The sequence below is a fragment of the Notechis scutatus genome, chromosome 3 (genome assembly GCF_049901735.1).
Source record: "Notechis scutatus isolate UNSWTSFEM ecotype Mainland chromosome 3, rNotScu1.2, whole genome shotgun sequence".
Taxonomy (NCBI): domain Eukaryota; kingdom Metazoa; phylum Chordata; class Lepidosauria; order Squamata; family Elapidae; genus Notechis; species Notechis scutatus.
Window position 1 is genome coordinate 7249206 of NC_142011.1, and position 24750 is coordinate 7273955.

Consider the following 24750-nt stretch of genomic DNA (forward strand, 5'->3'; position numbering starts at 1 on the left):
ACTAGAACTCCCAGTGTCCTGATGATTGGCCCAAAGTCACCCAACTGGCTTTCATGCCTTAGGCAGAACTAGAACTCCCAGTGTCTTGATGATTGGCCCAAAGTCACCCAACTGGCTTTCATGCCTTAGGCAGAACTAGAACTCCCAGTGTCTTGATGATTGGCCCAAAGTCACCCAACTGGCTTTCATGCCTTAGGCAGAACTAGAACTCCCAGTGTCCTGATAATTGGCCCAAAGTCACCCAACTGGCTTTCATGCCTTAGGCAGAACTAGAACTCCCCGTGTCCTGATGATTGGCGTAAAGTCACCCAACTGGCTTTCATGCCTTAGGCAGAACTAGAACTCCTAGTGTCTTGATGATTGGCGTAAAGTCACCCAATGGGTTTTCATGCCTCAGACAGGACTAGAACTCATGGTCTCCTGGTGATTGGCTCAAGTCACCTGGTTGGCTTTCATGTCTAAGGCACAACTAGAACTTATGGTCTTCTGATTTCTACTCTGGCTCCTTCACCGCTGGACCAAACTGGCTGTATTGCATTTGGATCCCTAGTTCTGCTTCTTAGTTTTCACAATTTGTCAGTTCTAAATTGTAAAAGTTGAGGCTGCTCTGTTGGTTTATTTAAGGGTCGGTGTTTTGAATTCCATTTTAATTTAATCATACTCTTTTACCGGACAGGTTTAATTATGCCCAGCCACCAAAAAGCATCATAATCAAGATGGGTATACAGTTGAAGAAATCAATCATACAAAATGTCCGTTTATTTCCTTATTATTGTAAATGTCAATCAATAATACAGAATATTCATTTATTTCTTCATTAGATTTTCAAAGGTCCATATTAAGCTGAGACCAAGCACTCAGTTGACTCATCCTTGGCCAAATCATCTTTCTAATTTTTTTCTGAAGCTTTGAAACATCCATTAATTGACTGGGATAGACTGATTTCAATTGATGACATGATAGCAGTGTTCCAATATTTGAGGGGATGCTAAGAACAGAATGGAACAGAACAGAACAGAACAGAACAGAATAGAATAGAATAGAATAGAATAGAATAGAATAGAATAGAATAGAATAGAATAGAATAGAATAGAATAGAATAGAACAGAGGATTGTAGAAGAGAAGAGTAGAATAGAACAGAGAACAGAACAGAATAGAACAGAATAGAACAGAACAGAACAGAACAGAATAGAAACAGCACAGAATACAACAGAGAACAGAATAGGATAGAACACAGAACAGAAAAAAACAGAACAGAATGGAATAGAGACCAGATCAAACAGAACAGAACAGAATGGAATATGGAATAGAATAATAGAACAGAACAGAGATAACAGATTGTAAAAGAGAAGAGAAGAGAGAGAGTAGAATAGAACAGAGAACAGAACAGAATAAAATAGAATAGAAAACAGAATAGAATAGAATAGAACAGAGAACAGAACAGAATAGAGAAAACAGATTGTAGAAAAGAAGAGACTAGAACAGAACCGAATAGAATAAAATAGAATAGAAAACAGAACAGAACAAAATCTACTCTGCCTTCCAATCACTCTTGACTGCTGGTAACAGCCTGGATGAATCTTTACAGTTTTCTTAGCAAAGTTTTCAGAAGTGATTTGCTGTTGTCCATTTGTTTGTTTGTTTATTTAATTTATTGACCACACATCTTACTATAAAATAACACTGGGCAGTTTACAGTCATAAAAATATGCCTATACATACACAATTAAAACGTAAGTATACATATATACAATTAAATGTACATATAAAATATGCATATACAATGTCTATACATATACAATTAAAACATAAAACCTTTTCCTGAGGTTTTCATGCCAAAGGCAGAACTACAACTCCCAGGCTCCTGGTTTCTAGCTCAATGCTTTTAACCTGCTCTCAACCAGCTCTCTTTAATCTAATGCTAAATTATACTCTCAACTGATGGCAGTTTTGACTTTGGCAAGTCACACTGTTTATGGGACAACTTGACAGAATGTGAAATGTTTACTTAAAATCAATCAATAGTCTCAGATCATGATTTTTTGCCATCGCTGTACGAAGAACCACATTAGAACCGTCCTTTGCCAAATTGTGCAGAGCTGAACGATACTAACACAATGCCTGGATATGGGCTGGCAGCTCGAAAACCCTTAGTAGCACTGTAGGAATTAAAATATTAAGTACCACATTGTACGCCTATAATAGATATTTGTAACTGGCTGTTTATAATAGCTATTTACTCTCCACGGATTAGAAGGAGGCAGGAATAAAGAATTGAAATGTCTGTACAGTAATTCTAATGCCAGGCATTATGTGTCAGTTTTTTATACAGTTAAAGTGATCATTAATCCAATGGGAAATCGTTATTTTTCATCGCCTGGATATTTCTGTGTCTTTTTAGAAAGAAATTGTTTGTTGAGCTAATTGATGGCAAAACACAATTCCGAGTGTAACATTTTTCTCTCAAGAGCAGTACCCATTTGAATTGGCAGAAAAATTATTTCAGATGTTAATTCAGCTCCCAAAAATGAATTGGCTTTGTTTGTTTTTTTACATTCTTTTGAATTATATGTCGTTTATATAAAGTTGAACTGTGTTGTCTTAGTCTTATTATAGGAGGGGGAGGGGCAGGGAGGGGAAGAGGAGGAGGAGGAAGAAGAAAAAGAAGGAGGAGGAGAAGGAAGGGGAAGAAGAGAGACGAGAGAGGAGGAGGAGGAGGAGAGAAGGAGGAGGAGAAGGAGAAGAAGAGGAACGAGAAGGAACAAGAAGTAGGAAGAGGAAAAGAAGAAGAGGAGGAGGAAGAAGAAGACGGGGAGAAGGAGGAGGAGAGGAAGAAGAAGAGGAGGAGGAGGGGGGAGAAAGGGGAGGAGGAAGAAGAAGGAGAAGGAGAAGAAGAGAGAAGGAAGGAGGAGGAGGAGAAGAGGAGGAAGGAGAAGTAGTAGTAGTAATAGTAGTAGTAGTAATGAGAGGGAACTGAAATACTGAAAAGTAGAGAGAGTAATAATAATTGTAATAAAAGAACATTAAGAAAATGTTAGGAGTGAGACAGCATTATTGCAGGGGTGTGTGTATGTGTGTGTTTATTAGTAAAATGTTCAGTACAGAATGTTCTGGTCTTGGTTTTCATAGAAACACGGCAGGTAGTTAAAAAGAAGAGCAGGTGCCCCTTTTCATAAAAGATTTGGCTTCATGAAATATTTAGTGTAAGAGTTAATAGGCCGCCATCTTTACGCGAGGAAAATGCCAAATTACGGCTTCCTTTCCCCCCCCATCAATTCCGTCTCCCACCCTGGCCCCTTTCATGCCTCACGTTATTTTATGCAAATAAAAAAAGGAAGAAGAAGGAAATGAGTATTCTTTCAACAATCCGCTGAATGAAAGGTCAACTAATAGTAAAAAGTAAGAGAGAGAGAGAGAGAGAGAGAGAGAGAGAGAGAGAGAGAGCAGTTCAATATAAGGATTAAATTAAATTAAACTGGTGTTGAACACCAAATAAATAATTTATGAGAAGCCTGGTGAACTGATCGTGAGCTGATCTTTCTTTTTTAAACTCACATCCCGGGCAGAATAAGACAAGACAATTGAAGGAAATATAAGTAGCAAGAAAGCATATGGATGCCAACGGATCGAAATATTACCGCGTTTCCCCCAAAATAAGACCCTGTGTTATATATATTTTTTGCCACCCAAAAAAAGGCACCAGGTCTTATTTTGGGGGGATGTCATCCACTGACTAACCTCACTTGCACATGTCTCCCCCACTGGCCTCCTTTTCGCTGTCAGAGGCCTTCAAGAACTTCTTCTTCTGCAGCCGACAAGGTTTTCCTGAAGGTCTCTGCAGGCGATAACAGAGCTCAGGATCGATCCAGAGCTTTGTTATCAGCTCCAGAGGCCTCCAGGAAAGCCTTGCCAGCTGTGATGACCTGGGGCGTGGCACAAAAGCAACACAGTCAGATAATCAATAGGAGTCCCTTTAATAGCTCCAACTTTGCCCTCAATGTCCAGGTTACCTTCTGGCTGGGGAAAAACTCTCCCTGGAACAGCCTTTAACTGCAGAGAATCAAGTCCAAAACATGGTCAACAAAAACTGTAACTTTTAAGTCCAATCAAGTCAAACTGAGGTAAGTAGTTTGGCAGGGCAGGAGCAAGAATTCCAGAATTGAAGGCACAGCAAAACTCACACAGTTGGAAAGATGCCAGGAACACAGATAAGCAAAGTCAACACAAGATAAATTCACATTTGCTCCCAGCAGCTGCTGCACACAGCCTGCATTTCTTATAAACTTTCATTCTCAGGTATGGCTAATGAAGGGAATCAGGGCCCTTTCCTCCCCCCATAAGCCATGCAATCCATGTTGCTCTCTTCTCCATTCCTCCATGCGTGCCCTAGGATGAAGAGGAGATGGGCCTGGGTCTTCCTTTGAATTCCCTCTCCCTTATTCTACCTTTCCCCTGCTCTTCCCAGCTGGACTTTGCCCTTCCCCAGTTCCCTCCACAGCCGACGGAGCCACACTCCCATTCCCTGTCAGCTTGTTCATCTTCCTCCTCGGATTCAGACTCCAAGAGGGGAAAAACACCAGCCTTGATGGCTGCAGAAGAAATGGGCTGGCAAGGCAGGTGTCAGGGTGTGAAAGGCCTGGCTACAACTGTCCAAAGGTAAGTAGTTTGGCAGCTCCACCCCACCTCACATCCCCACCCTAGCTTAATTTTTACCTGAGTACTCTGGAGTGGGTGGGATCTTCATTAGGGCTTATTTTGGGGGGGGTAGGGCTTATATGGGACACACATATAAAACTCAAGCTAGGATTTACTTTCAGGGTAGGTCGTATTTTCAGGGAAACAGGGTAGTAGAAGGCCAGCAGGGGCAGCACTGGCTGATCTTGTCTGGACTTCTTAGAAGTTAAGCAAGGATAATCTTGGTGGATTCACCTTTGGATGTGACACCACCAGGAGATCTTCAAACTGGGAAATTGCGGGGAGGGGGGGAACCTTAGAAAACAATTAATGGTCACTTCTTTGCATATCACTAGCAAAGAAAAGTATTGGTAGTCCTCGACTTTCAACAGTTCATGTAGTGACTGTTCGAAGTTAGAGCAGCGCTTAAAAAAAGTGACGCTGTGACCATTTTTCACCCTTACGACCCTTTGCAGCATCTCCAGGGTCTTGTGATCAAAATTCAGGTGCTTGGCAACTGAGCCAGATTCACTTAACGACCATGTTGCTAACTTAACAACCGTAGCGATCCAATTGTCAACTGTGGCAAAAAAAAATTGTGGAAACTGACTTCCCTCTCGTGCTTAACAACAGAAATGTTGGGTTCAGTTGTGGCCGTAAATTGAGGATTACCTGTGGTTTTACAATCACATGTTTGCTAAGAAATGCATTCATCCAGAGAAAGAGTCAACCCTCTGGCAGCTACAATGCAGGGATACCCTTTGGGATCCATATACACTAAGATGTTGCCCAACAGCTTGACTGTGTCAACTCATCAAACATTTTGGCGTGCAAAAATCTAATTGGAGAGCACGATTGATGACTCTTGGCTATGGATGTGTTTCGTTGGATGATACACCCAGAGGGGTGTGGGGGAAAAGCAGGATCAAGGGTGACAGTGAATTACGTATCTCAGAGTTGGCTACGCCCAGGCTAATGCCAGAAAGTTAACTTCTAATAAATCCTTTTTAGTTTGGGGAGTGTGACTCAAGGCTCAAGATTTAATCGGAGTAACTGCCGGAATCCTGACAGACTGGCAATTTTAATTGTTTTCCCATGTAGTTCTCATAAGAAAGTTATCGTGGGTCATTATGGACCCATCTCTCTCTCTTTATCTTGAAAAAGAATTTGAATAATCTTTGGATAGCAGGAACCGGAAGTGGGCCTTTCCTTCCTTTCCCTTTCCTCCTATTTTTCTTCCTTTCCTTTCCTTTCCTTTCCTTTCCTTTCCTTTCCTTTCCTTTCCTTTCCTTTCCTTTCCTCTACTCTACTCTACTCTACTCTACTCTACTCTACTCTACTCTACTCTACTCTACTCTACTCTACTCTACTCTACTCTCCTTTCCTATTTTTCTTCCTTTCCTTTCCTTTCCTTTCCTTTCCCTTTCCTTTCCTTTCCTTTCCTTTCCTTTCCTTTCCTTTCCTTTCCTTTCCTTTCCTTTCCTCTACTCTACTCTACTCTACTCTACTACTCTACTCTACTCTACTCTACTCTACTCTACTCTCCTTTCCTATTTTTCTTCCTTTCCTTTCCTTTCCTTTCCTTTCCTTTCCTTTCCTTTCCTTTCCTTTCCTTTCCTTTCCTTTCCTTTCCTTTCCTTTCCTTTCCTTTCCTTTCCTTTCCTTTCCTTTCCTCTCCTCTCCTCTCCTCTCCTCTCCTCTCCTCTCCTCTCCTCTCCTATTTTGCTTCCTTTCCTTTCCTTTCCTTTCCTTTCCTTTCCTTTCCTTTCCTTTCCTTTCCTTTCCTTTCCTTTCCTTTCCTTTCCTTTCCTTTCCTTTCCTTTCCTTTCCTTCCCTCCCTCCCCTCCCCTCCCCTCCCCTCCCCTTCCCTCCTATTTTGCCCTCTTCCCTTCCCTTTTTCCTTCCCTCCCCTCCCTTCCCCTCCCCTCCCCTATTTTGCTCCCTTTCCTTTCCTTCCTTTCCTTTTTCCTTCCCTTCCCCTCCCTCCCCTCCCTCCTTTATTGATTTTTAATTGATTTGCTTTAATTTCCCACCTTCCTCCTTAAGCCAAAGCCTCCAGGCGGCTGGCCACGACAATCCAAATGCCGAATACAAACCAGCCAGCGAGCATGAAAAACCAGCTTTAAAACAAAAATAATCATAATAGAAGGAGGCCCGGCGAGCCCAGATGTCCTGCAGAAAAGCAAAGGGCTATAAAATGCAGGCAGGCATGCATATGAATAGATATCAATAAAAGATGCCAGGTCTGATGGCAACATACGCCGGTTGGAAGGGAATTTGGCCACACAATTCCACTTGCAAGACCGCAATTGCTACCGAGAGCAAGCCAGGCTCCACGTGCAGCTGTTTTTCCTGCAGCAAAGTGGCTGGTTATCAGGGAGCTTAGAACCAGAAGGATGATGATGGCCCTGCCAAGGATGACAAGGTTGCAAGATGATTATTTGGGGGGCGTGGTCCAAGTTGCTTCTCCCCCCACCCCACCCCCAAAAATCTCTCAAGCTAGATTTGCCAGGAGGCGATTTTTGGGGCCCTTCCTACGTGCCAAACATGTCCTGGGCGCCATCCCCCACCTTCTCTCCTGGTCCAGCAGTGGGTTTTTTTTATTTATTTTAATTTTTTTTTTTTGCTGATGACTCATCCGCTTCTCACTGCTTCGCGTTGAGATGAACCAGCCGAGGCTTATTCTGGATTCATGGAGCATCTGTCATTATAAACCAGGGAATCGTTTCAGGAAAAATAGCACACGGCCGAGACGACATCTGCATACTTATGCTAAGGTGCAGCTCTCGTTTCTGAGCAAAGGAATAAACCCCCAGTCTCAGGACAAGCTGGGTTTGAGATCCAAGAGGCGACGTCGTCCTTCAAGAAATAGCTGGGTTGGTTTCCCCGTTTGGAGAAAAAGTTTTTTGTTTTTTTTAAATCAGAGTCGGAAGGGACCTTGCAGGTCATCTAGTCCAACCCCCTGCCGAAGCGGGAGATCCTACACCATTTCTGACAGATGGCAATCCAATCTCTTCTTGAAAGCCTCCAGTGATGATGCTCCCACAACTTCTGAAGGCAACTTCTGTTCCATGGGTTGATTGTTCTCATTGTCGGAAAGTTTCTCCTTATTTCCAGGTTCAATCTCTCCTTGTTCAGTTCCCATCCATTATTCCTTGTCTGGCCTTGGAAAATAGCTTGACCCCTTCCTCCTCTCTGTGGTAGCCCCTCAAGTATTGGAAGACTGCTATATCACGTCTCCCCTGGTCCTTCTCTTCCCTAGACTAGCCAGGCCCAGTTCCTGCAACCGTCCATCGTATGTTTTAGCCTCCAGTCCCCTAATCATCCTGGTTGCTCTTCTCTGTACTATTTCTAGCGTCTCAACATCTTTTTAAATAGTAGTTCAGGATCGATGGCGCAGACGTTAAGAGCAGGGGTGGTTCCTGCCAGATTCATAAGGCTGCTATCTCTGCAGTGAAGGTGCGAAGGCTTCTGGGAGGTTTTGGGTCAGGCAAATGGGCAACATGGGGTTCCCTGCAAGGGCTCCATTCCTTGAGTTATAGGGGTGCCAGGCAGAGGTGGTATTCAGCAAGTTCTGACTGGTTCTGGAGCAGTGGAAATTTTGAGTCGTTCGGAGAACTGGCAAATGCCACCTTTGACTGGCCACGCCCTTCTATTCTCTGCCTCCCATTGAGTCCCAGCTGATCGTCTTCATCTCCTTTGGTTGCCCTGCACAGGAGAATGGAGCTGGAAAGCAGGTTAGTGGGGTGGAGAGGGAAGGGGGATTTTGCAGTAACCTTCCCCTGCCACGCCCACCAAGCCACGTCCACAGAACCAGTAGTAAAATATTTTGAATCCCACCACTTGGTGCCAGGAGTCTGAAATGATGGCACAGATTTAATCAAAGAGTGATTGGGACATTTCTATGTGAAAGCTTTCCATAGGTTCACAACAGGTCTTAAAGAGGATATCTATTTTTTAGTCTTGAGTTATCTCTCTGTGTGTGTCTCTGTCTCTGTCTCTCTCTTCTTTCTTTCTCTCTCCTTCGTTCTTGACTTCCTTCGTTCCCATCACTCTCCTTCCTGTGTTCCTTTCCTTTCCTTTCCTTTCCTTTCCTTTCCTTTCCTTTCCTTTCCTTTCCTTTCCTCTCCTCTCCTCTCCTCTCCTCTCCTTTCCTTTCCTTTCCTCTCCTCTCCTTTACTATTTTTCTTCCTTTCCTTTCCTTTCCTTTCCTTTCCTTTCCTTTCCTTTCCTTTCCTTTCCTTTCCTTTCCTCTCCTCTCCTCTCCTCTCCTCTCCTTTCCTATTTTTCTTCCTTTCCTTTCCTTTCCTTTCCTTTCCTTTCCTTTCCTTTCCTTTCCTTTCCTTTCCTTTCCTTTCCTCTCCTCTCCTCTCCTCTCCTCTCCTCTCCTTTCCTTTCCTATTTTTCTTCCTTTCCTTTCCTTTCCTTTCCTTTCCTTTCCTTTCCTTTCCTTTCCTTTCCTTTCCTTTCCTTTCCTTTCCTTTCCTTTCCTATTTTCCTTTCCTTTCCTCTCCTCCCCTCCTTCCTTTCTTCCTATCTCTTTCTCTCACGCCCTCCTTTCCTCCCTCTCTCCTTTCCCTCCCTCCTTCCCTTCCCATTTCGATCTCTCCCTCTCTCCTTTCCTCCCTCTCTCCTTCTTTCCCTCTTTCCCACCCTCTATTCCTCCCTCCTCTCCCTCCCTCTCCTCCTTCCCATCAATCTCTCCCTCCCTTCCTCCTTTCCTCCCTCTCTCCCTCTTTCACTCCTTTCTACCCTCTATTCCTCCCTCCCTCCCTCCCTCTCTTTCTTCCCATGAATTCTCTCCTTCCCTCCCTCCTTTTCTCCCTCTCTCCTTCTTTCCCTCTCTCCCTTTCCTTCCCTCCCTCCCGTAAACCTAGAATTCCTGGTGATGCTGTAGTTTCATATGTTTTCCCCAGGAACTGTCATTTCATCATCAACACTTAGCAGCTATTACTCAGAGGTTTGTCACCATTTCATGGTTCAATAAATGAGAATCCCAGATAATTGTTCCATGAGAAAATTGTGAATCTTGGGGGGGGGGGGGGGGTTGGAAGAAACCCCCAACTGATATGATACAGGCAACAATATATAAGTTTGCAAGATAACCTCTAGATGAAGGCAGGAGAAGTAATGGATGGGAAATTATCAAGGAGAGAACCAACCTAGAACTAAGGAGGAATTTCCTGACAGTGAGGACAATTAACCAGTGGAACAGCCTGCCTCTAGAACTTGTGGGTTCTCCATCACTGGAGGTTTTCAAGAAAAGATTGGGCAACCATTCAACCGGGATGGCATAAAGTCTCCTGCCTTGAGTCGGGGTTGGACTAGAACAGGGGTCGCCAACCTTTTGGACCTCAGGGACCACCAAACTCATAATTTTAAATCCTGCGGACCAGAGACCCTGGGGAAATCTCCCCAAAAAAATCTGCAGGAAAATTCCCCACCCCGTTTTCCTACCGATCGATCGTTCTTTATTTGGGATCGCAGGATACCGTCTCCAGCTCCGTTCTCAGGGGGAGAGAGAGAGAGACTTTGGCTTCATGCAAGGAAAGCAGCAGAAGCAGCAGAAGTCTTTCTTTCTCTCCCCCAAACTCTGCCAGAAATGAGTCTTTGCCAGCACAGCATCTTGGAGCAGGAGGCCTTGCAGGGTCCCAAAGAGTTTGGGAGGAGAGAAAGAAAGACTTTTGCTGCTTTCCTTGCATGCAGCAGAAGAAGAAAGGAGCGGAAAGAAGCAGCCCGGTGGCCAGGCCAGGCGCATGGGGTGAGTGGGGCAATTCCCCCTCCGCCCTTTCTCCTCTTCCCTCACTTCCTTGTGTTGTTCGCAATGCAAGCGATGCAAGCCTTGTGTTCCTGCGGGCCATGTGGGCAACACAGCCTTGTGTTCCTGCACAGCCCAGATTAATTGCTTTGGGGATGACATTTGTCTGCAGACCACCAAAATTTTCTCACAGACCACCAGTGGTTGGCAACCACTGGGCTAGAAAACCTCCAAGTCCCTTTCAGCCTGATGGTTCTAAGTTCTATGGAAGTTTTCTCTACGTTTGTTAGTTTACAGAAAGTAACAGATTGACAGAGTTGGAAGGGACCTTGTAGGTCATCTAGTCCAACCCGCCGCCCAAGCAGGAGACCCCACATCACTTCTGACAAATGGCAGTCCAGTGTCAGTAAATTGAATGGGTTTGAATTGCGGAAATGTTTTTCACAAAAAGAGACAGTCTACACAATGAACAGACTTATGACCTTAATGCAGACAAACCTCCAGGTGGCCTCATTATCTCTCTAAAAAGGATGCAAATGACCAGCTGTCTGCAAGGAGTATAAATCCTTCTATTCCTCACCATCCTGTCAGAGCTGAAGAAGCTTCTTGGAGGAGAAGCGAAACGTCTTCAAATAATAATAATAATAATAATAATCCAGAAAATCCAGTTGCTTTTTGGGGGAAAAAAGCACCATTGGGACAACCATGATCTGAACCTCCATAGATATCTTGCTTCACTGTGACGTTTCCCAATTCTTGCAAAGAGACAAAGGACACGGGTCAATATTAATCATAATTATTGGGGGTAGATGGCAGAAAAAGGGGACTGGGTATGGTCGTGGCTCACCCTGTATTCTCTTTGTCCTTCCACTTTTAGCGGCGGCTTATTATGTCATTTGGAAAGAGTCTGGAGAAAGTGAGAAACGACGTTTCCATGAAGCTGTAGTTAAGATGTTCTGTTTAATGTGTCGTTGTGCAAAAATGTTCTAGGCAATTAAGAAAGCTTTTGGTGGAAATGGAAATCTATCTATTCCCACTGGCATACATCTATTTGTTGTGGTTCGTAAAATATGTTATGGGGAATGAAAAGTACCATGTTAGAACGGGTGGGGGTGGGTGGGTTTGGAAACCTGCCATGTATTATTATTTCTTCCAATTCCTGCTCAAAAATATTTCTAAATGGTATTTTTTCTCTTTTAACCTTGTAAGCTGCCCAGAATCACATGTGTGAGATGGGCAGTTAGAGAATCAACCAAACCCACCAACACTGACAGGGCAAGGCAAACTACTTGTGTATCAACAGAGAGGAAACCTCACTCCCTTCTAGCACTGATGATGTTACCTAGTTTGGTCATGAAATGTCTGCAAGAAAACAACCAACTTAGAGAGCACTGAGGACCCCACAGTAGGAGACGTCATCGTTGTCCTCCTCCTCCTCCTCCTCCTCCTCCTCCTCCTTGTTCTCCTCCTCCTCTTCTTCTTCTTCCTCCTTCTCCTCTTCCTCCTCCTCCTCTTCTTCTTCCTCCTTCTCCTCCTCTTCTTCTTCCTCCTCTTCCTCCTCTTCCTCCTCCTCCTCCTCCTCCTCCTCCTCCTCCTCCCATCATAAATGAAGTCAGCTTCAAGTGAGTGGGATTTGGAAGTGCTTGAAACTGTCCCCAAAGGATTAGATGTGGACCACTGTCGTCTTCTTCTTCTTCTTCTTCTTCTTCTTCTTCTTCTTCTTCTTCTTCTTCTTCTTCTTCTTCTTCTTCTTCTTCTTCTTCTTCTTCTTCTTCTTCTTCTCCTCCTCCTCCTCCTCCTCCTCCTCCTCCTTCTTCCTCCTCCTCCTCCTCCTCCTCCTCCTCCTCCTCCTTGTTCTCCTCCTCCTCCTCCTCTTCTTCTTCTTCCTCCTTCTCCTCTTCCTCCTCCTCCTCTTCTTCTTCCTCCTTCTCCTCTTCTTCTTCTTTCTCCTCTTCCTCCTCTTCCTCCTCCTCCTCCTCTTCCTCCTCTTCTTCTTCCTCTTCCTCCTCTTCTTTTTCCTCTTCTTCTTCCTCTTCTTCTTCCTCCTCCTCCTCTCCTTCTCCTCCTTCTTCTTCTTCCCCCATCCCATTCCCCTCCTCCCCTCCCTCCCTCCTTCCCTCTCCTTTTCCAGAAGTTGCCACAATACACCAGAGATGGAAAGCCTAGCTTGATTGCTCTTTAATGCAACGTTCTTAATGGTGTATGTAAACCTCTGTGATTTTTTTATACGATCCGACCCAGTTTTTCATGGCTTTCTCCCTCTGCTCTCTAGATTCACCAAGATGAAGACGGCCACCAACATCTACATCTTCAACCTGGCCTTGGCAGACACCTTGTGCCTCATAACCTTACCTTTCCAAGGCACGGATACCTTCCTGGGCTCCTGGCCCTTTGGGAATGCTCTCTGCAAGATCGCCGTCTCCATCGATTACTACAACATGTTCACCAGCACCTTCACCCTGACCATGATGAGCGTGGACCGCTACATCGCTATCTGCCACCCCATCAAGGCCCTGGACATCCGCACGCCACACAAGGCCAAAGTGGTCAACGTGGGCATCTGGGCCTTAGCTTCCGTCTTCGGCATCCCGGTCATGGTGATGGGCTCCACAGAGAGAGAAAACGACGGTGAGGAGCAGGACATGAAGAAGGTTGGGGTAGGATGGGGCTGCCTTTAAACGGAAACGGAAAACAATGAACGTAGGCTGGCCATTCCAGCAACCCTCCACTCCGCTCAATAACTCCAAGACAGACATAAAGGTTCCTTTTTATTTGGATAGTAAACTGGCACAACTGGGGAATCCCGAATCTGAAAGTTCCGGGCTTCCTTACAATAAGTAAAAACTACAAAATCCATCATCCCCTGCACCCATCATCGCATCATGTGCCCCAATCACCATCCGTCCCAAGTTAAGACTTCCTCTCACTTAGGTGCAACACGACCTGACCTTGAATCAGAAAAAAAGATTGTTGCTATGTCTAACTAGATATACTCCAATAAATTCCCCCCTCCCCTTCTCACTTTCCCAGACTCAAAAGGTGGCAGTGTGGGAGCTTCTGGTCTCAATATGGCTTCCAAAGCTGACCCTGGCATCTCATTGGGTTTCCCCAAGTCTGCCTAAAACACCGGAGGTAAAATAGGGAAAATGTCCCTCAATCATAGCTCAGTCATTGGGGGACTGTGAGATCTGAATGAACTTGGATGACAGTCACCGCTAAAAGTCTAATATAGTAGCGTGGAGCACCTTTCTGGTACTTGTATAATTCAAAAAGCATGCATCAATTTTTTTTAAAAAAATATTCTGTTTGAAATATAAATTCTTTTTTTTTTTTTCAGGAAAAAGAAAATCCCTTCCTTCCTTCCACGTTTCCCATCTTCTTCCTTCTTCCATTTCCTTCCTTCCGTCCCATTTCTTTCTTTCACATTTCCTTCCTTCTTCCATTTCCTCCCTTCTGTCCCATTTCCTTCCTTCCTTCTTTCTCCCTCCTTCCCTCCCTCTCTTCCTTTCTTCCTCTCATCTCCCTCCCTCTCTTCCTCCTCTCTCTCCTTCTCTCCCTCTCATCTCCTCCCTCTCATCTCCTCCTCTCCCCTTCTTCCCTTCTCTTTCCTTCCTTCCTCCCTCCCTCTTTCTCGTCTCCTTTCTTCCTCTCCTTTCCTTCTCTCCCCTTCTCTTTCCTTCCTCCCTCCCTCCCTCCCTCTTTCTCATCTCCTTTCTTCCTCTCATCTCCTCCTCTCCCCTTCTTCCCTTCTCCTTCCTTCCTTCCTCCCTCCCTCCCTCCCTCTTTCTCATCTCCTTTCTTCCTCTCATCTCCTCCTCTCCCCTTCTCCCCTTCTCTTTCCTTCCTCCCTCCCTCCCTCCCCTCTTTCTCATCTCCTTTCTTCCTCTCATCTCCTCCTCTCCCTTCTCTTCTCTTTCCTCCCTCCCTCCCTCTTTCTCATCTCCTTTCTTCCTCTCATCTCCTCCTCTCCCCTTCTCCTTCCTTCCTTCCTCCCTCCCTCCCTCTTTCTCATCTCCTTTCTTCCTCTCCTTTCCTCCTCTCCCCTTCTCTTTCCTTCCTCCCTCCCTCCCTCCCTCTTTCTCATCTCCTTTCTTCCTCTCATCTCCTCCTCTCCCCTTCTTCCCTTCTCCTTCCTTCCTTCCTTCCTCCCTCCCTCCCTCTTTCTCATCTCCTTTCTTCCTCTCATCTCCTCCTCTCCCTTCTCCCCTTCTCTTTCCTTCCTCCCTCCCTCCCTCCCTCTTTCTCATCTCCTTTCTTCCTCTCATCTCCTCCTCTCCCCTTCTCCTTCCTTCCTTCCTCCCTCCCTCCCTCTTTCTCATCTCCTTTCTTCCTCTCATCTCCTCCTCTCCCCTTCTCCTTCCTTCCTTCCTCCCTCCCTCCCTCTTTCTCATCTCCTTTCTTCCTCTCATCTCCTCCTCTCCCCTTCTCTTCTCTTTCCTCCCTCCCTCCCTCCCTCTTTCTCATCTCCTTTCTTCCTCTCATCTCCTCCTCTCCCCTTCTTCCCTTCTCCTTCCTTCCTTCCTTCCTCCCTCCCTCCCTCTTTCTCATCTCCTTTCTTCCTCTCATCTCCTCCTCTCTCCCTTCTCCCCTTCTCTTTCCTTCCTCCCTCCCTCCCTCCCTCTTTCTCATCTCCTTTCTTCCTCTCATCTCCTCCTCTCCCCTTCTCCTTCCTTCCTTCCTCCCTCCCTCCCTCTTTCTCATCTCCTTTCTTCCTCTCATCTCCTCCTCTCCCCTTCTTCCCTTCTCTTTCCTCCCTCCCTCCCTCCCTCTTTCTCATCTCCTTTCTTCCTCTCATCTCCTCCTCTCCCCTTCTTCCCTTCTCCTTCCTTCCTTCCTTCCTCCCTCCCTCCCTCTTTCTCATCTCCTTTCTTCCTCTCATCTCCTCCTCTCCCCTTCTCCCCTTCTCTTTTCCTTCCTCCCTCCCTCCCTCCCTCTTTCTCATCTCCTTTCTTCCTCTCATCTCCTCCTCTCCCCTTCTCCTTCCTTCCTTCCTCCCTCCCTCCCTCTTTCTCATCTCCTTTCTTCCTCTCATCTCCTCCTCTCCCCTTCTCCTTCCTTCCTTCCTCCCTCCCTCCCTCTTTCTCATCTCCTTTCTTCCTCTCATCTCCTCCTCTCCCCTTCTCTTCTCTTTCCTCCCTCCCTCCCTCTTTCTCATCTCCTTTCTTCCTCTCATCTCCTCCTCTCCCCTTCTCCTTCCTTCCTTCCTTCCTCCCTCCCTCCCTCTTTCTCATCTCCTTTCTTCCTCTCATCTCCTCCTCTCCCCTTCTTCCCTTCTCTTTCCTCCCTCCCTCCCTCTTTCTCATCTCCTTTCTTCCTCTCCTTTCCTCCTCTCCCCTTCTTCCCTTCTCTTTCCTCCCTCCCTCCCTCTTTCTCATCTCCTTTCTTCCTCTCATTTCCTCCTCTCCCCTTCTTTCCCTTCTCCTTCCTCCCTCCCTCCCTCCAATTGCTTGCTTGCCTGCAAAACACACAGGAGCCATGATTCCTTCCCTAACTGCTGAGTGTGAAATAACTCTGACTAATCCTGAGCTTACATGGGTTTGCCGGCAGTCTTAACAGCACCCTTGACATATCGTTCAGGTTTCCAGGACAATTTGCAGAAGGGAGGGGAGAGAGAAAAATCAGTGCTGGTACTGTGTTAAAAAGCCCAAAGCTTGGTAGATAAAATGCCTTTGGGGGGTTAAGCCTTGGCTAGGATATTAGCTAAATATCATCTGCAAGAGAAGCCCTCAGGAGGGGCCAGGCACATCTACCACAAGCCATGCAGGTATCCAACATGATCACATCGCTGCAATGATTTCCTTACACAAACCCTGTTCTGACCCAGGCTTCCCAAGATCATGAAACTGACTCCTCATCCCGATAAACCCCCTATTATTTAAGTTAAAGTGTATTCCTCTCCAGCAAAGTCCCGGCCAACAGTCTTTCAAGAGATTTCACCAGACTTTTATCAGGCTTGGAGAGTTGCCAGGCTGATATCTTCCACACGCCATGCTGTAGCAGACAATACTTGGCAAGAAGTCAGGAACGGATCTTCACCCTAATGAATTGAACTAATTGTCTCCTGCAAACCCCACTCCCCTTTCACTTCTCTTTTATTCCCTCTGTACGAACAAAGTTGCTTCCTGCAAAGGTTCGTGTCCCTTTGCTCCTCCTTTATGTCGTATGGGAGGGGCCAATCATCTCTAAGCCTTACTCCCGAGTCACCCCTTTTGTCTTAACTGTTCTTGCCTTCTGGCAGCTCTGCGCAGACACGCACTGGGAACAGGCTCCCCTTGTTCCTCTGCCTCACTGCTGTCAGATTCTGGAGGCTCCAGAGTCAGCACATAACTCCCACATGGCCCCCGGCCTCATCTCTGTATCAGATGCAGGACCCTCGTCCGAGTCTTTCCCAGACTCCTGGACTGGCCCATGTTCCTCCCCACTGTCCAACTCTGCTGCCGTCTCCACAGGCTGCCGTCAGACCACAACAATAGTTATGCAGACTTAGTAAATAGTTGGACAGTGTTGAGGTAATTATTTAGTAACTTATCGACTGCAGTAGTTCACTTAAGAAATGTGGCGAGAATGGTCGTAAAATGGGGCAAAACCGGCTTAACAAATACCTCATGTAACAACAGAAAATGTGGGTTCAGTTGTGGTCATAAATCTGGATACACTAACTGGACTCAAAGAGGTCCCCCTCACCTGCACCCACCAAAACCAAATATAAGAAAAGCAATATAGGTAGCCACTCTGTTATTCTGTTATTCTATTTATCTGATACGGTATAGGGTTATGTGCTTAAGCTGGGGGTTGGACTAGAAGACCTCCAAGGTCCCTTCCAACTCTGTTATTTTGTCGTACCTGTATGAGAAAGGTTGATACACTGTGAAAAAAAATAGCAGCATGCCTTCCAACCACCTTATTCATTTGTGTTTCTTTGCTCCTGCAGAAATAGACTGTCTCATTAGACTTCCTGAACCCGAGGACTACTGGGAGCCCATTTTCGGAATCTGCATTTTTCTTTTCTCCTTCATGATCCCAGTCATGGTGATCACCATCTGCTACAGCCTCATGATCAGGCGCCTGAAAAACGTCCGGGTCCTCTCGGGATCGAAGGAGAAGGACAGGAACCTCCGGCGTATCGCTCGGTTGGTTCTCGTCGTGGTGGCCGTCTTCATTATCTGCTGGACTCCCGTCCATATCTTCGTCCTGGTCCGAAGTCTGGGAGCCAAGGCCGACAACGAACTCAGTTTATCCATCTTGTACTTCTGCACCGCCTTGGGCTACGCCAACAGCTGCCTGAACCCCGTCCTCTACGCCTTCCTGGACGAGAACTTCAAGACGTGCTTCAAGAAGTTCTGCTTCCCATCGGCCTTCAGGAAGGAGCTCCAGATGTCCAACCGTATGTGTAGCATCGCCAAGGATGTGGCTTACGCCTGCAAGAACTCTGACGGGACAAACAACCCGGCATGACTAGGCGTGGAACTCCCCATGGTCCCCGTCAGTCAGCAGAGCCCAACCACGCCGACGTCGGAGCTAACGCAGATCACAGCTCTTTGAAGAGCATGGCTCATTGTCTTGACCCAGGATTGGAGACCCTTGGAGAGCCGGAACATTTGAATGCCTCGCTCCCACCGTTTCGTGAAGTGAGTCAGCGGGAAGCGAGAATTTGACGCTTCTTCTTTGACGATTGTATAGGGGTTTGAACTCCCAGATACTTTCGGGTGACGAATTTCTGGAATTCTGGGTCGACCAGATGTGCAATTGTCCAGACTTTTCCTTCTTAAATGTGCATCTGTGTGTGTGTGTGTGTGTGTTTGTCTGTCTTTCTGTCTGTCTTTCTCTGTCTCTGTCTCTCTCACTCTCTCTCTGTCTTTGTTTTTTTCTGTCTGTCTGTCTGTCTGTCTGTCTCTCTCTCTCTCACACACACACACACTGTTACTCTGTCTCTATCTGTTTCTGTCTCTCTGTCTCTCTTGCTCGTTCTCTCTGTCTCTGCCTCTCTCTCACTCTCTTTGTCTCTGTCTCTCTCTCTGTCTCTGTCTCTCTGTCTCTGTGTGTCTCTCTGTCTTTCTCTGTCTCTCTCTCTCACACTTTGTCTTTTTCTGTCTCTCTCTCTCTCTCTCTCACACTCACTCTGTCTCTTTGTCTCTCTCTGTCTCTCTCTCTCTCTCTCTCTCTCTCTGCCTCTTGCTCTCTCTCACTCTCTCTGTCTCTGCCTATCTCTGTTTCTCTCTGTGTGTGTCTCTCTGTATCTTTCTCTCTCTCTGTGTGTTTGTGTGTCTGTCTCTGTCTCTCTCTGTCTCTGTCTCTCTCTCTCTCTGTGTGTGTGTGTCTCTCTCTCTCACACACACATACACACACTCTCCCCCCCCACCTTTGTGTGTGTGTGCTTGTGTGCTCATCAAGCGTGCCTGTGTGTGTTTGCCTGTCGGAAAAAAAGACACTCAAGAAGTGGGAAAATGTGCTCGTAGAAGACCCTAACAGTTTAGACACCATGACAACATCTACAAATGAGACTCGGCTGCCGTCGCCATTAACACCTTGTCTAGAATTGTTGTTAACATTCCGCTAACACCGTCAGTTCTGCGTGTTTTGCACACATCAAGCCAAGGCTAGAGATTCACAGCAAAAACCTGGCTGTGCTGGAAATCTTTGTCACCAACTTAGCAGCAAGGAACCGAAAGAGCTAAAGCATGTACCTTTGCAGACTTTGGCGGCTTCAACAGCCTCGCAAATTGTATGTAACACCGGAAAGACTCCGAAATCAATTCTCACCGGAATCCTTGGGCCGAAGGAAAGTGAAAAATAGAGACGGATGTTTATTTGGGGGGGGGGGGAGTTTTGTTTTTAAATGATATTTTACGAACAACGGAGGCCTAAAGGGATTTCTCGTACACGCGTTGAATTGGCTTTAATTTTTGAAAACTACTATCTTCGGTGGTTGAGTAAGCTGTAACAACATTCTTTCGTAGGAGAGTCCAAATTTTGAAACCAGCGACTCTTCAAACACGGATAGACAGTTTGTATGCAGCCTGCAGACTCCAGATCCTGTACAGTGACCAAGTCGGGGGAAATAATCCCTTACGTTTCTTTCTCTGCTTTGAAAAAGACTCGCGTGTATTTCTTCCCCTGAATGTAATCTAAAGGTTGGATTGCGAGGGACCCTTCATCTTAATCACATCTGAATCTGATGTGAAGTGGAACCATTGCAACTGGTTGATGCTGGCCACAAGGTCAAGGGATTAAAAACTAAGCATTCCAGAAGTGGGTGGATTTAAAGGACAACACTTTTCTTAACCCTGATTTTTCTGCCTTTTTTTTTTTTTAATTCAGGGTTTCTGGCAGGAAATCTAAGATGCAGCATTGAGCTGATTACAGCTTCTCAAGTAGATGGAAAAGGACAAACCTGACCAGGTTTTTTTTTGTGGGCAAAGAGATGAAAGTAGACAATTAAAAGTAACTTTGCTGACTCCTAAGCATCAGATCAGGAAAAACACAACTCCGATTCTGTTCAGAGTTAGTATTCCTCTCGAAACAGCCTCCAGCCCCTGTTTCTTTGGTGGAAGGGGTGGGGAGGCAAAGTGTCCCTCTGTTCTACAGCTCCACGATTTGGTATGCGTGCAGGTAGACTTCCCCTGAAGAGGGAGGTTCTATAGAGATGGCATGCCAGGTTTTGTTTATAGAGATATGCCCACAACAGTTGGGCGTATTTGCAACATTTTGCAAAATCAATGGAAAATGGATTTGGTCTTTTCTTCCCCTCTTCCAAGAAAGTGCTCAGAATGGTTGCAAAATCTTTATAACGGCTTGTATAAATTTATGTTATGGCCAGATCTACCCACCCACCCCCAAAAAACCCCGTCCCTTTTTCATAATCTGTTTTTATTTTCTTTCTTTTTTCTTTCTTTTTAAAAAAAAGATAGAGAGTTTGTATGCAGCTGCAGACTCCAGATTACAGGTTACAAATGTCCACGGACGTTGTAAGAGTTTAGGATGGTCTCTTTTAAATCATCTGTGTTTTAGGAGCAGGTGTGAAAAAGCCCAATGTAATTCTTTTTCCCCCTCCCTCCTACAACGAAAAGCAGTTTAGAGCAGAAGTATGGAAGGGGGTTGCAAGGGGTTGGGGATTTGATCCCGTGGATCATCGCGTGGGGAAGATGTACCTTACTGCCTCTTCGCCAGCTTTGCTGTACCACTTGTGGAGGTGTGTTGGTCCTGATCTTTTCGTCTTTGCAGTCTTTCTGCGGTTGTGCCAGGTCTTAGCAGGCATCAACAGATGCTCAATGGAAAAAATCCAGAGATCCTTCCCTGTGGCCGTCCAGCCAAAAGAGCTAATTACCACAAGTTCCACTTAATGCTATTCTCATCGTTCCTGCATCTCTCTCTCTTCACGTTGATCCTTCTTTTTTGTGACAATTTCCTCCAGTCAAGGAGGCCCAGAGGACATTTTTTTTTTTCCAGAGAAAAATCCACCTGGTTTCTGGGTGGAGACATCTCTGTGTCGTTTCAAGTCGAAGGAGGACAGAAGTTCTCCAGATGTTTCTCGACAGCGAGTGGCCTTCTTGGCCGCAAGGATAGCACAGCTGCTAAAAAGACAAGAAAGGATGGATAGAGACTGATCAAGGAGAGATCCAACCTGGAAATAAGGAGAAATTTTCTAGCAGTGAGAATAAACAACCCATGGAACAGAAGTTGCCCTTCAGAAGTTGTGGGAGTTTCATCCCTGGAAGCTTTCAAGAAGAGGTTGGACTGCCCTTGGTCAGAAGTGGTATAGGATCTCCTGCTTGGGCGGTGGGATGACCTACGAGGTCCCGTCCAACTCTGTTAATCTGTTAAAAATGGCCCCATGCTGGAAGGAAAGCAGGAAGGCACCAAGGAGGATGGAGAGAAAAAGACATAGAAAAGAAGAAGAAGAAGAAGAAGAAGAAGAAGAAGAAGAAGAAGAAGAAGAAGAAGAAGAAGAAGAAGAAGAAGAAGAAGAAGAAGAAGAAGAAGAAGAAGAAGAAGAAGAAGAAGAAGAAGAAGAAGAAGAAGAAGAAGAAGAAGAAGAAGAAGAAGAAGAAGAAGAAGAAGAAGAAGAAAAAATAATAATAATAATGCTGAGGCCATAGAAAGAGTGTTGAGAAGAATGACCTAAAATCATGAGGGATCTAGAGGCTAAATTGTGCAATGAACAGCTAAGGGAACTAGGTATCTCTTACCTAAGGAAAAGAAGGATTAAGAGTGACAGGACAGCATCTTCCAATACTTGAGGGGCTGTCACAGAGAAGAGGGCAGTCAGTTTATTCTCTATCACTCCTGAGATCCTCAGAGGGAAATCCAACTTGGAAATAAGGTGAAATTTCCTGACAGTAAGAATGATTAATCAATGGAATGGCTTGCCTCCAGAAGTTACGGAAGCTTCATCCCTGGAGTTTTTCAAGCAAAGAAGGATTTAGGGAAGAAAGACATGATGGCAGTCTTCCAATATTTAAGGGGCTGCCATAAAGAAGAGGGGGGTCAACCTCTTCTCCAAAGCACCAGAAGGCAGGACAAGAAGCAACGGATGGAAACTAATCAAGGAGACAAGCAACCTGGAACTGAGGGGAAATTTCCAACAGTGAGAACAATCAACCAGTGGAACAGCTTGCCACCAGAAGTTGTATGTGCTTCATCCACTGGAGGCTTTTAAAGAAGAGATTGGACCACCATTAGTCCAGAATGGGATGGAGTTTCCCTGCTTGAGGGTTGGACTAGAAGACCTTCAAAATCCCTTCCAGTCTATGATTCTACGAGTGACGGAGAGAAGACAAATCAACCGAAGCAATCTTGCTGCGAGGTGAAACCCATATCCACGTCTCACCAGGAAGAGGTTCAGCTACAAGGGGGTGGTAGGGGGAAACCTCAGGAAAACAAAACTATTTTTTTTCCTGATAAAAACATTGGCCTCTTTTGCAAAAAGCAGCTTGTGAATGTTCATTATCAATATTGATGTGAAATGCAGTGCTTGGGCCTTAGTGCGCCTGAGAAAACAAGTTTTTTCCCCCCCCATTATTGTGCCTGGGAGAATGGATTTTCTTTTTTCTTTTTAAAAAATAGCAGGTTATGAAGAATGAAGGTTCGGAAACTTCACTGAGCAAAAGTAAACAGGCTCTTCAGATTCGATTTTAAACAAAAAAGTGAAGTCTTTTTCCTCTGCTGCTGAATGTACAGATTTTTTTAATGGAAAATGTTTCTGATAACCAGTAATTAATGATTACACTTATACGCACATACATATTATATATATATATATATATATATATATATATATATATATATATATATATATATATATATATATATATATATATATATTCTTAAGTTTTCTGGTATTACATGTATGGTGTTCGGCTTGGTTCGGGTTTTCCCACGTCATTGTAGTTCTTTTAAAGTTGTAGCAGCAGAATCTCATCTGCCATCATCAGGCTTCTGTACAGAAGCCTGATGATGGCAGATGAGATCTGCTGAAACGCTGCTACAACTTTAAAAGAACTACAATGACATGGGAAAATACCCGAACCAAGCCGAACACCATACATATATATATATATACACACACACACACACACACACACACACACACCATACATGTAAGTACCCACGAAAACTTAAGAAAACATATATATATATATATATATATATATATATATATATATATATATATATATATATATATATATATATATGTATATATTATTGTATATTTCTTCTTAAGTTTTGGTACTTACATGTAAGTTATTCAGCTTTGTTCGGGTATTTTCCCGCGTCATTATAGTTGTGCTTTTAAAGTTGTAGCACGTTTGGCAGAATCTCATCTGCCATCGGGTTCTGTATCGTGTTCGTCTGTGACTGTCATAGACGAACACAGAAGCCTGATGATGGCAGATGAGATTCTGCCGAAACGTTGCTACAACTTTAAAAGCACAACTATAATGACGTGGGAAAATACCTGAACAAAGCTGAATACCATACATATAAATACCCATGAAAACTTAAGAAAACACACATATATATATATGTATAAAGATATATATATATAACATATATGCATACATGCATACATGCATACGCACATGCATTTAATATGTTGATTTTGCTGGAAGTCCCAACACTTCTTGTCCACCTAGGACTGCAAACCATTTTGTTCTGTGGGTCATCTTTTTTTCAGGGGGCTTCAGGAACAAGGAACAAAGCTAATGAGATATGGAGCAACTTCGGGCATGGCTGAAATGTGGGAGGGGAGAAGCAGAAGATCAACCTCTTGACCTATGTTTCAAGAATAGGCAACACTTGAATTGTGAGAAAGGTTTGTTTCCTGGAAGGCAAAAGGCAGAGCTTGCCCTGAGAAGTCCTACCATGTCCAGAACCTTAAAGAACTCCAAGTAGATTAAATTTCTAATGAGTTGGGGTGGGTGTGATCTGTCAACTCCTAAATGACATTCCCCAAAATCTGTACTAGTTTGATGGAGAAGGATGGAAGCTAATTTGATGGGAGTCCACCTAGTTCAGGTAAATTTGGATTTTCTCAAAAACATATTTGATGGAGAAGGAAGCTAGTTTGATGGAGTTCACTTAATTCAGGTGAACTTGGATCTTCTCAAAAGCAAGTTTGATGGAGAAGGAAGCTAGTTTGATGGAAAAGAAACTAGTTTGATGGAGAAGGAAGCTAGTTTGATGGAGAAGGAAGCTAGTTTGATGGAGAAGGAAGCTAGTTTGATGGAGAAGGAAGCTAGTTTGATGGAAAAGAAACTAGTTTGATGGAGAAGGAAGCTAATTTGATGGAGTCCACCTAATTCAAGTGAACTTGGATAATCTCAAAAGCAAGTTTGATGGAGAAGAAAGCTGGTTTGATGGAGAAGGAAGTTAGTTTGACGGAGTCCACCTAATTTGGTTGAACTTGGATCTTCTCAAAGCAAGAAGATATGTGTGTCATGATATTAGCTGTCCTACATTCCACTCAGTGTAACACAGGTCTTCTTTGGGCAAGTGAATTTCCTTTCCTCCCATCTTCTTTCCCAGCCTCTAAATTTCCCCAAATTTGGCTCCAGAGACCCTCATCTTCCAGAAGGAAAAGTGGTAAAAATGGCTTTAAAATCAGGTCAGTCCCATAATATATCTCATTTAATAACTGCATTGTGGTTGTAATTTGAGGACTGGCCTATCTGTAGTGCTTTCTATTTATTCTTCAGTGCCAGAAAACAATCCCAACATTAGATGTGCTGCCCCATTGTTGATTCTAAAATGGTATAGGGTCTCCTCCTTGAGCAGAGGGTTGGACTAGACCCCCAAAGACCCTTCCAACTGTTATTCT

The 24750-nt window shown here is 44.8% G+C and overlaps 1 protein-coding gene and 1 long non-coding RNA gene across 2 annotated transcripts in view; both read left to right on the top strand.

Moving 5' to 3' along the window:
- OPRL1 (opioid related nociceptin receptor 1) overlaps positions 1-18611 on the top strand; it is a 42985-nt gene extending 24374 nt beyond the window's left edge. Inside the window, exons 2-3 of the mRNA XM_026688613.2 lie at positions 12706-13061; positions 17365-18611. Of these exons, the coding sequence (XP_026544398.1) occupies positions 12706-13061; positions 17365-17888 (880 nt within the window). The 3' untranslated portion in view covers positions 17889-18611. The remainder of the gene's footprint in view (positions 1-12705; positions 13062-17364) is intronic.
- Positions 18612-23452: 4841 nt separating this feature from the next.
- LOC148131072 (uncharacterized) lies at positions 23453-24316 on the top strand. The gene is made up of 2 exons (XR_015748413.1): positions 23453-23933; positions 24224-24316. It is a non-coding gene; the product is annotated as an uncharacterized LOC148131072 (long non-coding RNA).
- The last annotated feature ends 434 nt before the right edge of the window (positions 24317-24750 follow it).